The following is a 14,031-nucleotide window of genomic DNA, read 5'->3' on the forward strand; positions in this document are numbered from 1 at the left end:
CTAATAGTAGACAAAAGGAAGCTGGCCTAGTTGTATTAATAATAGTCAAAACAAAATTTTGTGCAGGGTTGTAGAGATAGTACTAAAGGTAGGACGCTTGTCTTGCATAAAACTGACATGGGTTTGATCTCTGGAATCCCATATGGTCCCTTGAGCTTCGCCATGAGTGATCCCTTAGTGCAGAGCCAGGAGTAACTCTGAACATCTCGAGCTGTAGCCTAAAAACAACATCAAAAAAATTTAGCCAAAAACACTACTAAAACTAAAGAGGACCATTTCACAAAAACTACTGTTGCCCTAGTAGCATAATAATTTTACACTTTTTTGTACCAACTGTCAAAAGTAAGTAGAAGTTGACAAATAAATGGAGATAAAATTTACAGATTCTATTATTTTAATACATTTATGTCTGTAGTTGGTATAAAGATTGGTTTTTAAAAAATAATGATATAAAATATTTCATTGAGAACATAATAAAACAAAAAAGTCCTTACTCTAATTTGCATACAAAAATATTGAAGGCCTACTGTTTTCAAGCATAGTTAGAATGTTTATAAATTTATGGCAAGTGTCAACAAATCTGAATGAATTCAAATCATATAGAATATATTTTCTGATTATGATGTACTTAGCTAGAATTAAGTAACAGAAAGATATTAAGAAAGGTCCCACATGCTTTAATTAAGGCTGAATATCTTTCTAATGAGTTGGAGCTCTAAGAAGGTACTAATATAGAAACTAGAAAATTTGTTCAAACAAAAATGAAAATGCATGTAAATATAGCAAATACAGATTTAGAGGAGAACGTATCACCTTAGACATGTATTTTATAAAAACAAAAGCCTAGACATGGATAAGGCTAGTGTTTATCTCAAGAAATTATAAAATATGCCAAAATAAACCTAAAGAAAATAAGATGAAGGAAGGAATAGGATGAAAGCAGAAATGACTACAGTGAAAACAGTCAGAGGGATTGAGCAAAATCAAACCTCTTTTTGTTTTTCCTTTTTTGCTTTTTGGGTCACACCCAGCAATGCTCAGTGGTTACTCCTGGCTGTGCACTCAGGAAATACTCCTGGAAGTGCTCAGGGGACCATATGGGATGCCGGGGATCGAATCCGGGTCAGCCATGTACAAGGCAAACGCCCTCCCCGCTATACTATCGCTCCAGCCCCCACCTCTTTTTTACTTGATCACTTGACATCTCGTTACTCATGGATTTGCTTGAGCGGGCACCAGTACCGTCTCCATTCATCCCTGTTGCATGCTAGTGTAGCCCAATGGCATCTGCTCATTCTAGGAATATGAACAGCCTCAAACCGATCATTCAGGGTCTTGACAAAGAAGTCTGACCATCTCATAGGTGGACAGCCATGCGATTTTTTGACGTCCAATGGAATCCAGTTACGTGTCCAGCCCATCTGATTTTTGATGCCTTGGCAAACGAGACAGTGTCCCTGATTCTTGATCGTTGACGGAGGTTGGAACTCTGGATTCTTTCTTTCACTTGAGTGAAGCGTGATACTCCAAGCATAGCTCTTTCAATTCCTCTTTGGGAGACCTGAATAGCGTCCTCATCCTGTTTTCGTAGGGCTTAGGTCTCTGAGGCATATGTTAATGCAGGAAGAACAGTGGAATCAAAGAGATGTGCCCAGAGCCGGAGGTTCTTCGTCCTCTTAGCTATTTCTTCGACGGTCTTGAAGGCATTCCAAGCTGCTCTCTTCCTCCTGCGCAACTCATGTGCCAGATCATTCGTCATGTTGACTTCTTGACCTAGGTACACATAACTGTTGCATTTGGAGATGTTCATCTGTTTGAGAGTGAATGAAACGTCAGGAATAACACTGTTTCTCATCAACATTGTCTTCGTGAGATTCAGCTATAGTCTGACCTTTCCACACTCACGGTCGAAGTCGGCCATTATTTTTGCCACTTGGATGATGTTTGGTGTTATTAGAACGATGTCATCAGCGAAACGGAGGTGGTGTAGTTGCCGACCGTCTATCTTCACTTCCATTCCTTCCCATTCCAGTCTTTGCATGATGTTCTTGAGGGTGGCACTGAAGAGTTTTGGTGAAATGGTATCACCCTGCTGAACCCCTCTCTTGACGTCAATGATCACCTCCCTGTAGAATGGTGAGATCCTGGTAGTGAATCCGCAATACAGCTCACGAAGGATCCTGATGTACTGAGTTTGAATGTCCTGTTTGGCTAGGGCTTCAATGACCACTTCAGTCTCAATAGAATCAAAAGCTTTCTTTAAATCAATGAACATTAGACAGAGCGGCATCTTGAACTCTCGAGAAACCTCAATGAGCTTGGTTATCGTGTGGATATGGTCGATTGTGCTGAATACTTTTTGGAAACCGGCTTGCTTGCATGGTTGTCCTTTATCTAGTGTTCTGCCAATCCTATTCAGGGTTACTCGAGTGAACAGCTTGTAGACAACAGACAATAGGCAGATTGGGCGAAAGTTGGCAATGTTGTGGATGTCTCCCTTGTACAGTAGTACAGTCCTGCTGGTTTTCCACTGAGGTGGAACCTTGCATTCAGACAGGTAGCTTGTGAAGAGCTGAGACAGTGTATTGATGAGTACTGATGGCAGGTTCTTCAGGTGTTCGGGTCTGACCTTGTCTGGGCTGGGTGCTGTTCGCTTCTTTACCAATGAAATGGCGTGTCGGATTTCGAAAGGGAGAACATTGGGAACGACATATCCATCCTGCGGAATTTGGTATGTGGGCAGGTGGACATGGCTATCGAAGAGATCTGAGTAGAAGTCATGGATAATCTTCTCCATTGCCCTTCTGGAAGATGTGATAGATCCATCAGGATGTTGGAGGGTAGTCATCTTGGTCTTGTAGTTGGCGAAGGACAGGCGGGATGTGTGAATGCTTTTCCCAACTTTTGCTGCATCTGCCAGCACTGCTGCTCTTCTCTCTTTGAGGTCTTCCTTTATCGCATCTCTGCACTGCTTTGCGAGCTCAGACGTTCACTTGTGGTTGCCTGAGGCTTGAGCCAAGCCACTTAGCGAACGCGCTCTAGAGTTTTCAAAGACAGGTGTCTTTTAAAACCTCTTTTTAAAGCAAATAAAATGTACCATCCTTGATGCAGGTCCTAAGACAGTTCAGTGCCTTAGCACCAGAGCAAAGAATGGACCCCCCCAGTCCCATAGCACCGCAGCAGGAAGTGCAGTGCCCCTGTGTGTGAGCATCACAGTGACCCCGAGCCATTGTCAGGGTCAGGCCTGACCCAAGTGCACACTCACCCCATGACCAAAGGCATCACCTGCGGTGAGCATCACAGCTCAAGTACAGTTCAAGTACCAGCAGGTGCGTGTGTGACTCCTAGTCGTCACACCATCAGCACCAACAGAGGGAAGAGGAGGGGGAAAGAATTAGTGCATGACATGCTCTGGCAAAGGCAGATCAGGTCTGAAATGAGGCTTCACTCTGTGTGTCTGCTAAGGTGGTAAGCAGAGGTTATAATAACTAGATACTGCTAGAAAGCCGGTTTTCAACCCCTGATCTGTGAGGGACGGGCACGGAGGCCCAGCTCTGGGCAACAAAGCTGAACGGCTCCAATTCCAAACAGGAGACGTTCCCAACTCCTCGCCCAGTGCCAGGGACTCTTTCCGGAGCCACGGCCGCGAAATATTTTCCCACTACGTATGCCATAGGAACCATAAGCTACCTTCTTAGATGGAAACTTCTCTATTTTATCTCAGTCACTAGAAACACAGTAGCCAATAACTCATAAGCCTATCTTAACTCACACTGCATATCAAGCAAAATAGTAACAGTGAACGTGAAGGACTAAACCACACCTCTCACAATGGTAAAGCAACGCAAAAGCCCACCAAACTTTCATATTGAAGAGTCTAGCCCAGATGACACCAACAGTGCTGTAGTGTTAGACAACCTCTCTGACAAGGAATTCAGAAGGGAGCTACTTAGGATGCTTAGGGAATTAAAAGAAACAATGGAAAGCAATGCCAATAGAAGACAAGAGGATCTGAAGGCAGAAATGAGGAAAATGCAATCAGAAATGTCAGACCTGAAAAATCTCGTAGGAGAATTGAAAAGCTCAGTGGAAGGCCTCAGCAGCAGAGTAAGAGCTGCTGAGAACAGAATCAGTGAGCTCGAAGATGAAGTTCAGAGACTCTCCAGAAAAGAGCAGAAAATGGAAAAGAGACTCACAATTCGGGAACAGATGGCAAGAGAAGATCGTGATGAAGCCAAGAGGGGTAACATAAGAATTATTGGAGTCTCAGAGGTACAGGAAGAAAACCTTGATGAAGAAGAAACTGTCAAAGACATCATTGCTACAACGTTTCCAGAGCTGAAGAAACCTTGTGACCACATTCAGGAGGCCCGAAGGGTACCAGCTAGAAGAAATCCGAATAAAAATACCCCAAGACACATCCTGATCAAAATGACCAAAACCTTAGACAGAGACAAAATTCTGAAAGCAGCAAGATCGAAGAAAGAAATCTCTTACAAAGGAGCATCCTTAAAATTCACAGCTGATTTTTCTGATGAAACCCTCATGGCCCGAAAACAGTGGTGGGACATAGTGAAAAAACTCAATGAAATAAATGCCTCCCCAAAAATACTTTTCCCAGCAAGACTCTCATTCATAATAGAAGGAACAACACACAGTTTCACAGACAAACAACAGCTCAGGAACTTCATAGACTCAAAACCATGGTTACAAGAACAACTAAATGGGCTACTTTAAGGCAAGAAAGGCCCCTCAAATACACCAAATTTTAACAGAACAATAGGACAAAATCCCATAACAATAATCTCTCTCAATGTCAATGGGCTAAACGCACCAATTAAAAGACATAGAGTGGCAGGATGGATTAGAAAATTGAACCCAACATTCTGCTGCCTGCAAGAAACGCATCTCAATAGTCAAAGCAAACACAGACTCAGAGTCAAAGGCTGGAAAACAATCCTACAGGCAAACAGCTCCCATAAAAAAGCTGGGGTAGCCATCCTTATATCAGACCAAATCGATTTCAGAGTGAGGAAGGTCATAAGAGACAGTGAAGGCCATTTCTTATTGATCAAAGGATCTGTACAACAGGAAGAACTTACTATACACAAAACTAGAGGGAGACTTCAACACTGCTTTGTCACCTCTTGATAGATGAACCAGACTCAAGCTTAGCAAGGACATACTTCATTTGAGGGAAACAATGGAAGAAAGGGACTTAGTATATATATATACAGGACACTTTATCCACAAAAAACTGAATACACATTCTTCTCAAGCGTACATGGAACATTCTCCAAGATAGACCACATGCTGAGCCACAAAACATGCCTCCATAAAATTAAGAAGATAGAGATTGTATCAAGAATCTTCTCAGACCATAATGTGCTGAAATTAGAAGTAAATCACACACAAAAACAGAAAACTAAATCAAACACCTGGAAATTAAACAGTGCACTATTGAACAACGAGTGGATTAGACAGGAAATCAAACAGGAAATCAAAAGATTCCTAGAAACGAATGAAAATGAGAACACGAGTTACCAAAACTTATGGGACACAGCAAAGGCTGTGTTAAGAGGAAAGTTTATAGCTCTACAAGCATTCCTCAGGAAGGAGGAGCGAGCACACATAAGTAACCTAACCTCACAGCTTAAGAGCTTGGAGAAGGACCAAAAAAGGAGCACAACCCGAACAGGAGAAAGGAAATAATAAAACTCAGAGCAGAGATTAACGAGATGGAAACCCAAAAAACAATCCGAAAGATCAATGAAACCAAAAGCTGGTTCTTTGAGAAAATTAACAAGATCGATAAGCCTCTAGCAAAACTCACAAAGAAAGGGAGAGAGAAAACCCTAATAAACCGAATCAGAAATGAAAAGGGGGTCATTACAACAGAAACCACAGAAATTTAGAGGATCCTCAGGGAGTACTTTGAGAAGCTTTATGCCACAGAACATCAAAACCTCGAGGAAATGGATAAATTTCTAGACTCCTACAGACTCCCAAGGCTGAACCAAGAAGACCTGGAATACCTGAACAGACCTATCACCATCAAGGAAATTGAAATGGTAATAAAAAGTCTCCCCAAGCACAAAAGTCCTGGCCCGGATGGATTCACTAGTGAATTCTTCCAAATCTTTAAAGAGGACTTACTCCCAATGCTCTTTAAGCTTTTCCACGAAATTGAAATATCAAAAACACTTCGAACAGTTTCTACGAAGCAAATATCACACTGATACCAAAAGCAGACAGAGATACCACAAAGAAAGAGAATTACAGGCCAATATCCCTGATGAACACAGATGCAAAGATCCTCAACAAACTACTAGCAAATAGAATCCAACTACTCATCAAAAAGATCATACACCATGACCAAGTAGGATTCATCCCAGGGATGCAAGGATGGTTTAACATTCGAAAATCAATCAACATAATCCATCATATCAACAAAAGAAAAGATAAAAAGCATATGATTATATCAATAGTTGCGGAGAAAGCATTTGACAAGATCCAGCACCCCTTTATGATGAAAACCCTAGCCAAAATGGGTATAGAGGGGATCTTCCTCAACATAATTAAAGCCATCTACCACAAGCCTACAGCAAGCATCATCCTCAATGGGGAAAAACTGAGAGCCTTCCCTCTAAGATCAGGGATGAGACAGGGATGCCCACTCTCTCCACTGCTGTTCAATATAGTACTGGAAGTACTTGCAATAGCGATTAGGCAAGAAAAAGATATTAAGGGCATTCAGGTAGGAAAGGAAGAAATCAAGCTCTCACTATTCGCAGATGATATGATACTCTACTTAGAGAACCCAATAACCTCCACCAAAAAACTCCTAGAAACAATAGGCTCGTATAGTAAAGTTGCAGGTTATAAAATCAATATCCAAAAGTCCATGGCTTTCCTATACGCAAACAGTGAGAGAGAAGAAAGCAACATGAAAAAAACAATCCCGTTCACAATTGTGCCCCAGAAAATCAAGTACCTAGGAATCAGCTTAACTAAGGAAGTAAAGGACCTGTACAAAGAAAACTACAAAACGCTACTTCAGGAAATAAAAGAGGACATGAGGAAATGGAAAGATATCCCCTGCTCATGGGTCGGTAGACTTAATATTGTCAAAATGGCAATACTACCGAAAGCATTGTATAAATTCAATGCAATCCCTATAAGGATACCCATGACATTCTTCAAAGAAATGGAGCAAACACTCCTGAAATTTATATGGAACAATAAGCCCCCACGAATAGCTAAAGCAATTCTTGGGAAAAAGAAAATGGGAGGAATCAACCTCCCGAACTTCAAACTGTACTACAAAGCAGTAATAATTAAAACAGCATGGTACTGGAACAAAGGCAGAACTGCAGACCAATGGAACAGCGTTGAATACACTGACATCTCCCCTCAATCATATGCTCATCTAATCTTTGATAAAGGTGCAAGTAATGTGAAGTGGAGCAAGGAAAGCCTCTTTAATAAATTGTGTTGGCATCACTGGACGGCTATATGCAAAAAAATAGGCTCAGAACTCTGCCTAACACCATGTACAAAAGTAAGATTAAAATGGATTAAAGACCTCAACATCAGACCAGAAACCATAAGGTACATTGAAGATAAAGTTGGCAAAACCCTCCATGACATTGAAGCTAATGGTATCTTCAAAGATGCCACGCCACTGGCCGAGCAAGTGAAAACAGAGATAGATAAATGGGACTATCTTAAACTAAGAAGCTTCTGCACCTCCAAAGAAACAGTGACCAAAATACAAAGACAGTCTACAGAATGGGAAAGGATATTCACCGAATACACATCTGACAAGGGGTTGATATCCAGGATATACAAAATACTGGTTAAACTCCACAAGAAGAAAACATCCAACCCCATCCAAAAATGGGGCAATGAAATGAACAGAAACTTTCTCAAAGAAGAAATCCGAATGGCAAAAAAGCACATGAGAAAATGCTCTACATCATTAATCATCAGGGAGATGCAGATCAAAACCACAATGAGATACCATCTCACACCTCAGAGACTGGCCCACATTCAAAAGAACAAAAGCAACCAATGCTGGCGTGGATGTGGCGAGAAAGTGACACTCCTTCACTGTTGGTGGGAATGTCCACTGGTTCAGCTCTTCTGGAAAACAGTATGGACGATTCTCAAAAAATTAGAAATTGAGCTCCCATTTGACCCAGCAATACCACTCCTGGGAATATATCCCAGAGAGTCAAAAATGTATAGTCGAAGTGATATCTGCACTTGTTTTTCATTGCAGCACTCTTTACAATAGCCAGAAACTGGAAGAAACATGAATGCCCAAGAACAGATGACTGGTTAAAGAAACGTTGGTACATCTACACAATGGATTACTATGTAGCTGTTAGAAAAGATGAAGTCATGAAATTTACATACAAGTGGTACAATATGGAAAGTATCATGCTAAGCTAAATGAGTCAGAAAGAGAGGGATAGACATAGAAAGATTGCATTCATCTGGGGGATATAAAGTAACAAAGTATGAGGTCATAAATCCATTTTGATCTTACTTTTGTGCATGGTGTTAGGCAGAGATCTGAGCCCACTTTTTTGCATGTAGCCGTCCAATTTTGCCAGCACAGTTTGTTGAAGAGGCTTTCCCTGCTGATCAAAATGGATTTATGACCTCAACATCAGACCAGAATCCATAATGTTTATTGAAGACAAAGTCGGCAAAACTCTCCATGATATTGAAGCTAATGGTATCTTCAAAGATGTCACGCCACTGGCTGAGCAAGTGAAAACAGAGATAGACAAATGGGACTATCTTAAACTAAGAAGCTTCTGCACCTCCAAAGAAACAGTGACCAAAATACAAAGACAGCCTACAGAATGGGAAAGGATATTCACCAAGTACACATCCGACAAGGGGTTGATATCAAGGATATACAAGGTACTGGTTAAACTCCACAAGAAGAAATCACCCAACCCCATCAAAAAATGGGGTGAGGAAATGAACAGAAACTTTCGCAAAGAAGAAATTCGAATGGCAAAAAGGCACATGAGAAAATGCTCTACATCACTAATCATCAGAGAGATGCAGATCAAAACCACAATGAGATATCATTTCACACCACAGAGACTGGCCCACATCCACAAGAACAAAAGCAACCGGTGCTGGCGCGGATGTGGCGAGAAAGGGACCCTCCTTCACTGCTGGTGGGAATGCCGGCTGGTCCAACCCTTTTGGAAAACAGTATGGACGACTCTCAAAAAATTAGAATTTGATCTGCCATTTGACCCAGCTATAGCACTCCTGGGAATATATCCCAGAGAGGCAAAAAGGTATAGTCAAAGTGACATCTGCAATTGTTTGTTCATTGCAGCACTCTTTACAATAGCCAGAATCTGGAAAAAACCTGAGTGCCCAAGAACAGATGACTGGTTAAAGAAACTTTGCTACATTTACACAATGGAGTACTATGTAGCTGTTAGAAAAGATGAAGTTATGAAATTTACATACAAGTGGTACTACATGGAAAGTATCATGTTAAGCGAAATGAGTCAGAAAGAGCGGGATAGACACAGAAAGATTGCATTCATCTGGGGAACATAAAGCAACAAAAAGTGAGAGTGACACACAGGAATGGCTGAGATTAGTACCAGGAATTTTGCTCCATGAATGGAAGGCCAGCCACAGGCTCTAGGTGAAAAGGAAGCTCAGATAGAGAAGAGATTACCAAATGAAGGGTGTTGTGAGGGCCCTCCCAGGGTGGGAGAAGCATGCTAAAAGTAGTCGATAGACCAAACATGATTGCCACTCAAAGCCTCTCTTACAAAACACAGTACCCAAAAGAAGAGAGAGAGAACAAGGGGGAATACCCTGCCACAGAGGCAGGATGGGACGGGGGGGGGGGATGAGGGGGGGGATGCTGGGACCCATGGGGATGGATGACGGGCACTGGTGGAGGTATGGGGACTTGATCATTGTATAGCTGAAACCCAAGCACAAAATTTGTAAGCCTATAACTGTACCTCATGGTTTTTCACTAATAAAAAAAAAAAAATAAAAAAAAAAAAAAAAAAAACTTAAAAAAAAAAAAAAAAATAAAGTAACAAAGTATGAGATTAATACCCAAGAATAGCCGAGATCAGCACCAGGAGGATTACTCCATAACTTAGAGGCCAGCCGGGTATCCTAGAGGAAAGGGCAGTTCAGATAGAGAAGGGAGCACCAAATAAAGGATGTTTGGAGGATCCTCCCAGGAGGGGAGATGCATGTCGAAAGTAGACTATGGACTGAACATGTTTGCCACTCAATGCCTCTTTTGCAGACCACAACACCCAAAAGGAGAGAGAGAACACAGGGGATTGCCCTGCCACAGAGACAGGGGGGGATGGGGGGATGGGGGTGGGGGGATATTATCCATGGTGGTGGAAAATGCGCACTGGTGGTGGGATGGGTATCTGATCATTGTATAATCGAAACCCAAGCACAAAACAACTGAAAAAAAATTAATTCTTCACACAAAAAAAAACTAGATACCAATTAATGTTTGGTGGAAATTCCTAAAAAATAAACTCAACGAGATTCAATAAGCAGAAACCCCCAGAAATTCCTTTAGCGACTACAGAAATGGAATTCCAATTCCAGCAAGGGATCAGGCCCCAAAGGCATGACTGTGTGACCACTGCAAGTCAGGTACGAATGTCCAGTGTCTAACTTGTGGGCTGCTGTGCCACCCTTGCTCTCCCCACCATCAATCCAGAGAGCGTCTGTGCCTGCAGGGGACCATGAGGTGCCAGGCTTTTTCCTGCTCAGAGATGTGGACCTGCCTCTCAGCCAGGCAAAGGGCAGCTAGTGAACAGCGTCCCTGACAGTCTCTAGACAACAAACTCTCTGGGGACCAGCAGTTAGCACTGTCTAGCATTTTAGGATTTGAAGGTAAGAAAACTTCCACAGTAAGAAAACTTTTTGGAACTGGAGCGATAGCTCAGCGGGTAGGGTGTTTGCCTTGCATGCAGCCAACCCAGGTTTGATTCCCAGCATTCCATATGGTCCTCCGAGCACCGCCAGGAGTAATTCCTGGGTGCGGAGCCAGAAGTAACCTCTGTACATAGCCAGGTGTGACCCAAAAAGCAAGAGAAAAAAAAAAAGAAAACTTTTCAGCAGAATGATTTTTGTTTACGCCGGGTTTGCTCCACCTATGACTGTATTAAGAACTCTTACTAGAGGGACTGGGACCATAGTACAGTGGGGAGGGCACTTGCCTTCCATCATCTAACCCAGGCTCAATCTCTGGCACTCCGTATGGTCCCTGAAGTCCACCAGGGGGGATCCCTGAGTGTAGAACCACGAGTAAGCCCTGAGTGTGACCCAGAAACTAAAGTAAAAACAAAAGAGTTCCTGTAAGAGTAATCATAAATCATTCTCCATTAAACCTTCCAGGGATATAAGAATGCAAAACAAACAAACAAACAAACAAAAAACTTGTTATTTTAAGGAAGTCAGATTAAAAATCTATTCATTATAAAAACATAATGGGAGACTAACATCCAAGGATAGTAGAGATAAGGGCCAGGAGGATCTCTGCATGGTTGGAAGCCGGCTTCACATGCTGGGGGAAAAGGCAGCTGGGATAGAGAAGGGACCACCAATGATGCTTGGAGGGATCGCTTGGGATGGGAGATGTGTGCTGAAAGTAGACTATGGATCAAATATGATGGCCACTTATTGCAAACCATAACACCCAAAAGGAGAGAGAGAGTAAGAGGGAATGTGCCTGCCACAGAGGTGGGGGGGGGGTGGCAGGGGGAATACTGGGAACATTGGTTGTGGAAAATTGGTACTGGTGGAGGGATGGGTACTCAATCATTATATAACTGAAACGTAATCACGAAAGTTTGTAAGTCTGTAACTGTATCTCATGGTGATTCATAAATAGCACTGAAGCACTGTCCTCCCGTTGTTCATTGATTTGCTCAAGCGGGCCCAGTAACGTCTCCATTGTGAGACTTGTTGTTACTGTGTTTGGCATATCAAATATATCACGGGGAGCTTGCCAGGCTTTGCCGTGCGGGCGAGGTACTCTCGGTAGCTTGCCAGTCTCTCTGAGAGGGGTGGAGAAATAGAACCCGGCTCGGCCGGGCCAGCCGCATGCAAGGCAAACGCCCTACCACTATGCTATCGCTCCAGCCTGATTCATAAATAAATAAAATAAAATCATGAAGCTCTCTGGGGGAAAAAAATCTATTCATTTATAAAGTTGCAGATTATTTTAAGCCAATTCTCAGGCTCTGTTAGCACCTTGGCATATATGGTGCTACATTCTACTGTAGTTTGTTCTCAAATACTTGGAGGAAAGGAAGGAACTTGACCCATGCGGTTAATATGAACTGTGTGATTCTAGGTTTGATAAAACTTGTGTGTGCAAATAAAGGAGGCTAGCACAGCGGGTAGAGCATTTGCCTTACACACGGCCCACCTGGCTGACCCAGGTTCGATTCCTCCGCCCTTCTCGGAGAGCCTGGCAAGCTACCGAGAGTATCTCGCCAGCACAGCAAAGCCTGGCAAGCTCCCCATGATGTATTCGATATGCCAAACACAGTAACAACAAGTCTCACAGTGGAGACATTACTGGGCCCACTTGAGCAATTCGATGAACAACGGGAGGACAGTGCTACAGTGCTACAGAGAAGAAGTGACAGAATTGATGTAATCTGTCATCAGTTCTGATCACCAGGAAGCATGGCAGGGTCAGGCTCAGCAACGTCATGGTCAGGTGACAGTTTTCCTCACCAGAGATTGTGAGCTCACCACGGTGCTGAGCACTGCAGTGAGAGCACCTCTTGCCCAGGAGGCTGATTATCTTTGCTTTTCATGTCCATCCTCAATGAAATGAGAGAATTATTTCCAAAAATGACTTGAGGTATCATATGCTATGCATCTCATCAGGACTTTTCTGGTGGACTCTGTGTGTGTGTCTGTGTGTATGTGTGTGTGTGTGTGTGTGTGTGTTAGAAATAAAAACTAGATTTCAGTGTTTGTGCCTTCTGATAACACATTGCAAAGATTTCTTGGCTCTTATTACATTTTCAGAATAAGCAGGAATCAAGAATTGACACAGGCCTGTCAAACCAGTGTCTGGTGTCTTAAGTACTACTGTGTCCCAGCCAAATTTCGGGAGTGAGTGAAGAGCACATGGACAGAAATCTTGCTTTTGCACCTTCCCATGCTGCTTTGCTCAGTGAGTACTCACACATATCTCTTCTGTGTAGGAAAGAAAAAGTCCAAATTTAAAACATTTAAGAAGTTATTTGGGAAGAAGAAGAGAAAAGAATCACCATCGTCCACGGGAGGTGGTGCCTGGAAACAGAGTCCTGTGAAGAGCGAGGTCATCGCCACCGAGACAGGGCCGGTGGGCTATGACTCCGAGGACGAGCTTGAGTAAGTCCCCGCTATGTCCCGAGAGCCTGGGTGGAAGCTTTAGTGACAGCGGGATGCTGAGCCTATTCTTTGGGTAATTCTGCCGAGGTTCTTGCATTAAAGTCCCGTTTTCTTTCATGCACAGTGATGAAATGTGCCTGGGCTGGGCGTTGCCAGGCATGCTCTGTGCCAGGCTCACTTAGGTCCCTGGAGAGGAGGGTTCACAAGCACACTAAGTCTGTGTGTCCAGAGAACTTACTCAGTGTTCTAGAACAGAGAATGGCAGCATTGGCACCTGAACCGATTTTATTCAACTTAATAACTGTCTTGAGGATTCCAGTGCTACACTCAACAAGGACAAACTTGGTACTGGAGTAATCCAATGTGAAAACTTTTCATTAGAGGGGAAGATGGGGAAGGCTTCTTGACATTTGGTCTAGAAAAATTATCCAAGATTTAATTATAATCTACTCAGTGGATATAGAAATTTGGGGGAAGTCTAGTAAATTAAAAAGAAAACTTTATTTATGCCATTTGTGTTCCATCAGAATATGCTCATACATGTATTTCTCTATTCTATTACTCTGTGCGGGCCAGCTTGATTCTTTCCTCTGATTGGGG

General features: G+C 42.7%; 1 protein-coding gene across 1 annotated transcript in view; it reads left to right on the top strand.

Moving 5' to 3' along the window:
* Positions 1-14,031, top strand: part of CRACDL (CRACD like) — a 147,235-nt gene that overhangs the window by 88,972 nt on the left and 44,232 nt on the right. Inside the window, exon 3 of the mRNA XM_056116679.1 lies at positions 13,263-13,431. Within this exon, the coding sequence (XP_055972654.1) occupies positions 13,263-13,431 (169 nt within the window). The remainder of the gene's footprint in view (positions 1-13,262; positions 13,432-14,031) is intronic.

Source organism: Sorex fumeus, unplaced genomic scaffold (assembly GCF_029834395.1).
Source record: "Sorex fumeus unplaced genomic scaffold, SorFum_2.1 ptg000033l, whole genome shotgun sequence".
Lineage (NCBI taxonomy): Eukaryota > Metazoa > Chordata > Mammalia > Eulipotyphla > Soricidae > Sorex > Sorex fumeus.